Source organism: Crotalus tigris, unplaced genomic scaffold, assembly GCF_016545835.1.
Source record: "Crotalus tigris isolate CLP2741 ecotype Arizona unplaced genomic scaffold, ASM1654583v1 scf7180000017639.5415321, whole genome shotgun sequence".
Taxonomy (NCBI): Eukaryota; Metazoa; Chordata; class Lepidosauria; order Squamata; family Viperidae; genus Crotalus; species Crotalus tigris.
The window spans coordinates 1,568,939-1,575,516 of NW_024096532.1; the positions used below are offsets into that span (position 1 = coordinate 1,568,939).

General features: G+C 42.3%; 1 protein-coding gene across 1 annotated transcript; it reads right to left on the bottom strand.

The window, feature by feature from the left end:
- Positions 1-447: 447 nt before the first annotated feature.
- On the bottom strand, positions 448-6,360 carry GRWD1 (glutamate rich WD repeat containing 1). The gene is made up of 7 exons (XM_039335073.1): positions 6,111-6,360; positions 4,811-4,928; positions 3,988-4,153; positions 3,679-3,892; positions 3,447-3,589; positions 2,452-2,649; positions 448-1,194 (listed from the first exon to the last, which is right to left on the bottom strand). Exons 1-7 carry the CDS (start codon positions 6,334-6,336, stop codon positions 883-885), a joined length of 1,377 nt encoding a protein of 458 aa, XP_039191007.1. The 5' UTR covers positions 6,337-6,360; the 3' UTR covers positions 448-882.
- Between the last annotated feature and the right edge of the window lie 218 nt (positions 6,361-6,578).

The window sequence follows — 6,578 nt, forward strand, 5'->3', positions numbered from 1 at the left end:
GTTGAAAAACATTGCTCTACTATGCAATTAGTCCCTGATTGGCAACCATTCATCTAATGACTGTTTGAACTTACAGTGACCCTGAAAAAAGTGATTTGTGACTAGTCCTCGCACTTAGGAACCATCACAGCATCTCCATGGTCACATAATCAAACGTGGGCACTTGGTAACCACCATCTATTTACAACAGTTGCAGAGTTCCAGGGTCATGTGATCACCATTTGTGACCTTCCCAGCTGGTTTCTGACAGTCAAAGTCAATGGAGGAAGCTGGAGTCCCTTAATGACTGCAGTGATTCACTCAATCGTGTGGGGGGGGGGGAGGTTGTAAAATCAGCTATGATTCACTTAACAACAGCCTTAGCAATAGAAATTCTGGTCCCCTTTGACTTCTGTTGTAAGTCAAAGAATTAAATGTGCCAAATAAAAGATTTTAACAGGAAGCATGTTTCCCTTTTCTGAAGATGTATTTCTCTTTCAAACCACGTCTTCAATGCACAACCTTAGCATTTCTGAACATCTGACAAAGCATGGGGATTTTAATGCATCCATCCCGGCTCTTTTTCAAAACCCAGTCTCAGGAAGCTTGATCACAGAGTTTAATTTCCAAAATAATTTATATTTAAGCACATTCTGTTTTGCAACTAGTTTAAAGTAGCTTCCTCCCCAGCGTACATTTTGGATATAATAGATATACAGAAGCTGACATATTCACTGGGGCAGTTCTACAGATATAAAAAAGCCTGTTTTGAATTTTCTCTTTTCTATAGCAGAATGATCGCTTTTTTATGCATGTATTGCAAATGTAAAAGGGTGGCACCCATCTTGATTCCTTTGACCATCCCTCCCTGAATTTAGGAGGTGGCCATTTTGAAAGCCTCCCTCAGACACTGATGGTTCGAAAGATGTTGAATCCAGACAGGGCGGTGGTGATGAGAGTGCCAGGGCATTGTGGGTGCCAGTGCAGCTCCTTGATATCATTTTCTCCCTGGTGAACAAAGAGCAGCTGGGGTGGGATGGCAGCCAAGGCTGGGTCTTCAGCTTCTCCTCCTTCGTCATGTTCCACCGCTAAGTCCCACTGGGTCACTTGGTCATCGGCCCCAGAGGCAGCAAAGACGCCGCTATCGGTGGGGTGCCATTCCACTGATGTGATGGGCGCAGTGTGTTGCTTGAATGTGGCAACCGCTGAAGCTTGCTGTGGGAAGAAAAAATCAAGCTCATAAAAATGGGAGCAGGAGGGAGCAATGTGCTAAGCCATGTTAGCTGAAGTAGAGTTCATTGAATGTCTGGAGATTCTCAATCATCTAAGTCATGGTTGTCCCAAAGATGCTTTTGCACAAGGCAACTGGACTTCCTTGGATTTTTTTTTTTTTGAAGACATTTCGCTTCTCATCCAAGAAGCTTCTTCAGCTCTTGACTGGATGGTGGGGAATGGAAGGATTTATACTCCTTGCAGACAGCTGGTCATTTGCATTCTTTTAGAGAGTTGTTGAGGCCACTTGGAGGTTTATCTGTGTCCTCAAGGTCACCTGAGTGGTGCAAATGGGTGTGTAGCCTTTTTGGAACTGCTGAAAGGACTATGTTGTAGACTGAAGATAGATGATGTCATATCCCTCCCCTCTGTTGACAGAAGGCTTTGACATAGATGGCCTCTTTGACCCCTCTTTCAGACCAGCTATCTGCAAGGAGTATAAATCCTTCCATTTTCCCACCATCCCTGAAGAAGCTTCTTGGATGAGAAGGGAATGGTCTTCAAAGAAAAACAATGTCCAGTTGCCTCGTGAAAAAGCCTCTTTGGGATAGAGATCATTAAATAACCCAATTACTCTGGGATTGCACAACACACTTAAGCCAAAAATTATTTGTTAAATTTATTTGTTGCCTATCTTGCTGTGGGGCTACTCTAGGTGGCTTACAACAGATCAAAAGGAAGAAATTAAAAGAAAACTAATAGAATAATAAAAGGAAACAATACATCAATAGGATAGCAAAAGCCAGATGGGGTGGAAAGCAGAGAGCAAGGAAATGGGGCTTTTTGGCTTGAAGGCCACACCAGGTTTTGTGGGATATGTTCAGAGCCAGGCTTCCAAAGAGGGTGGGATGAAGCCCATTTTGGAAGTTTTAAGGCACAAAATAGATACACTGGCAACTGTAAGTCGTAAACCCCCATATTCAGAAGAGGTCAGATTTTGGACTTAGTGTATGTGTAGAAGGTGGGGCTGGGTCAAAAAACAAATGTGTGGCTTTTCATGCCCTAAACCATGAAACTCTAAACCAATGCTGGCTGAAGAATTCTGGGAGTTGAAGTCCACACGTCTTAAAACTACCAAGGTTGAGAAATTGCATCATTTCTATAGTAGTTTTGTTCCATAAGACTCAAACCACCCAGATAGCACAGGGTAAGTCGTGACTGTCCCATACTTTATCTGACAGCAGGAATCCATTGGCTCACCTGGAACTGCCTCAGATCCCAAATCCTTAGGATCCCATCATCGCCACCACTGACAATGAAAGGCTCATTTCGGTTCCAACTGATCACATTGACATCTGCAGCATGCGCCTTGCTGGTGCTCAGCATGCAGGCTTTTCCTGGTGCGGCCCTTATGTCCCAGATGCGGATGGAGGCATCAGCTGAACACGAAGCGAAAACCTAACCCAGGGATAGTAAAAAGCATTTCCTTTTCAAAAAGGGGAGTTAAGCCCTCTTATGTCCACAATAGATTTTCTCTGCTGCATATTCATAAAAGCAGATGAGATCTAATTTACTTTTGCATGTGAATGTTTTTAATAAATAAACTGATCTCCCTATAGACACAATGGGCTATTTTTTTTTTATCAAGACTATAGCTGAATTGAAGTTCCCTAGAATCTCCACAATTTCAAAAGGTTAGTGTATTAGTTTTATACAAATATAAGATACACTAATTTTTGGTCTGTATCTACTGCATCATCTTGCCATGTGCTATGAAGTTTATTTAGAAAGGAGAAGAGGGAAATAAAAATATAACTCACTGCAGCACAAATAGGCCTTCTTTCTCAGAAATGTGTCCTACTGTGTTCAGTGTTCCCAAATTAAAAAAAAAAAAAAACTATAGGTCCAAAACCTTAGACAATGTTAGCTAAGGAATTCTGGGACTTGGGGTCCACAGACCTGAATTTCCAGAGTGGAGAAACAATGACTTAACCCAGTGTTTCCCAAACTTGACAATTTTAAGGCATGAGAACTTCAACTTCCAGAATTCCACAGCCAGCGTTGCTGGCTGTGGAATTCTGGGAGTTGAAGTCCTCATGCCTTAAAATTGTCAAGTTTGGGAAACACTGACTTAACCAATCAGCTAAAGGGTTTAAAAAAAAAAAAATTAAGGTAACTCTTAAAGTCTTTTGAAACTTCCCCTTTCTCTCTATATAAGATTACTTGCAAACCTGCACACATCATGAATAACTTACTGTAGCTTCATTTGGGGACCACTGTATGTCTTCCACTGATGCTGTGTGGGCTGTGAACGGCCGCTGATCTACAAACCACGAACCGTCCTCCTTGGGTGTCCACAGATGGATATTTTTATTGCAATCCCCTGTCAAAAGAGTGCCTACAAGAAGCAAGATCCAAAATATCATGAACTAGACTTCATCCATTCTCATCTCCTACATCCATCTTTCCCTTCCCTTCTCCCATCACCTGGTTTCTTGGGTGACCAGTCCATGGCAAAGCCCTCTGACATATGTCCAGTAAATGAAAAGATGGGCTTGATCTTGGCCTGTTCTTCTTGCAAGAAGACTGCCATCGCTTGGGGGTCAGAAACAGCCACTAAGAGATGCTGAAGATCATATATATCCACCTGCCCTTTCTCAGACCAAGCCGCAGCTATCTGAGTCTTGCCCAGCTCTGTCACCTATGGGGGAAAAAAAGGGAAATAACAGGGTAGCATTGGGGGGAAAATATCAAAGGGAGCAAAAATGAGAAAGACCAGCAGGAAACCTTCCATACTCGCACTCTGTTAATCCCTCCGTAGTGGGGAACCATGGCCAGTTCTAGCTGGGGTTTCTTGTCTTCATCGTCATCTTCACTCTCTTCACTGCTACTATCTGACCCAGAAGAATTTTTGCAAGCTGATTTGGTCCCATGGAGATTGTGCATTTTCATCACTAGCAACCTGTGGTTTATTAGGATTAATTGTCGGGGTGGGGAAAGAGAAGAAAATTTTTTTTATTAAATGCATTTGTAAGGGTAGGTCACATTTCTTCTCCAAACTTTAATTTCCCAATTGTGCTGGATTTCAGACTCCATCCTATAGTGGGCCATGCCAGTTTGAGTAACATGGCAGTTGAAATCAAATTCTTCTAGTAGGTATCAAGCTATGGAAGATTCTCTTCCTTACTCATTCAGCTTAGTCTACAATACAGGTAATCCTCAACTTAGGACCATTATTGGGACCTGAATTTCTGTGGCTAAGCAAGGCAATTGTTAAACAAGTCATATCCAAATTTTGCAATCTCTTGCCATGGTTAAGCAAATTGCTGCAGTTGTTAAATGAACCATACAGTTGTTTAGTGAATTCAACTTCCCCATTGACTTTGTTTGTCTGAAGTCAGCTGGGATGGTAATCACATGACCAAAGGACACTGCTAATGTCATAAATACCAGTTGCCAGTTGCCCAAATTTTTATCAAGTGGCTGTGGATAAGCTGTTAACAGTCGTAACTGTGAGAATTGGTTGTCATTTTTTCAGTTCCATTGTCACTTTGAACAGTTGCTAAACTAATGGTTGTAAGTAAAGGATTAGTTGTACTGACCCATCCCAAGCACTCACCTGTTCGCCTGGGCAGTTTCAGCCTGTGTTCCCGCACAAAGGAAAAGGCTCAGTGGGTAGCTAGTTCGGTTGTCTCCAAGGGCATCGTGCAAAATGTCGAAACTCAAGCAAGGAGCCCCTGAATTAATAGCAACAGAAGGACCTCATTTATCTGAGCCATTTCTCTAGTTTTTTTATGTTTCATTTTTGCTGTCCTGTTCACAGCTTAACCTCATCTTCCTTCCTAATATGCAAACATTTAGTTGCATTTTTATCAAACACAGTGAGAATACAGTCTTACAAAATAGCTCTCAGATTCTATTTGCAATGCAGATTCTACATATTCCAAAGCATTTGGAAGGCACTTTACCTGGCCCTCTGCCTGATACTTCAGGATTAAAAAGAACTTCTATTACAGGTAGTCCTTGACTTACGACCACATTTGAACCCAAAATTTCTGTTGGTAAATGAAATATTTAAGTGAATTTTGCCCCCCTTTACAACCTTTCTTGCTACACTTGTTAAGTAAATCACTGCAGTTGATCAGTTAGTTACTTGGTTAAGTGAATCTGGACTTCCCATTGACTCTGCTTGTCAGGTTGCAAACAGTGATCACATGATCTTGGAATATAACAGTCATAAATATGAACCAGTTGCCAAGCATCTGAATTTTGATCACATGATCATGGGATGCTGCAAAGGTTGTAACTGTGAAAAATGGTCATAAGTCACATTTTTCAGTGCCTTTGTAACTTTGAATGGTCACTAAATGAACTGTCGTAAGTCGAATATTACCTCTATTGCCTTTTCCTATTTGATCCTTCCTTGATGTTCTAAAGCAGGGATTTTCAACCTTGGCAACTTTAAGACTTGTGGACTTCAATTCCCAGAATTCCCCAGCCAGCAAAGCTGGCTGAGGAATTCTAGGAGTTGAAGTCCACAAGTGTTAAAGTTGCTAAGGTTGGGGACCTCTGTTCCAAAGTTCAATTCTTGCAGGATAATCCAAAATTCATTCTTGGAATTATGGGAAGTCCAACAGACGCACAAGCCATAGCAATGGAGAAACTATCATCAGTTTTGGACCCCCGCAGCTAAGTGATATTGTAAACTTCACAGTTTTCTCAGTAGGATCATAAGATATATTTATCACCAATCCTTTTGTGGCAGAAATAAAAATCCTCAACTAAATTTAGATTACTAGCAAATGCCCAACCCTAGTTCTCAGTCTGCATTACTAGCGAGTCACACGCCCTGCTTTTCCCTCCTGCTCGCGATCACGTCCGTCTCCAATCTAACGTGAGAATTGCCTGTTTCTTCCTACCCGTGCCTGCCCGATGGTAGAGTCGATATGCGCCTTCGTCCATAACCAGCTCTTCTCCAGGGGCTAGTGGGGGACCTTTTCCCGGCACATAAGCTCCTGCTTGAGACATTCCTTGCTTTTTCTCCTCTTTTTTCTCCATCTCCATCTCCTCCACTTCATCGCTGCTGCCGCTGCTGCCGCTGCTAGAAGCAGAGTTCTCCTCTTTCCACGTGCAGGATTCCTCCATCTTGAAAAAGGGCGAAAGCTCCACCCATCACGTCGCGCTTTGACTTCAGCTTCGTAGAGATACGACGTTCGGAAGACATTTAGCAAAGACAGAGAGGGAATACGGACGACGGAGATGCAAAGGTTTAAAAAGACTGGAGTGCTTTAAAGAAATTACTGGCTTCCGAAATAGAGCATATTTCACAGATAGAGATGCAGAGGTTTGATGAACTCTTTAGCTCACGGAAAACAGGAGTAACGCAG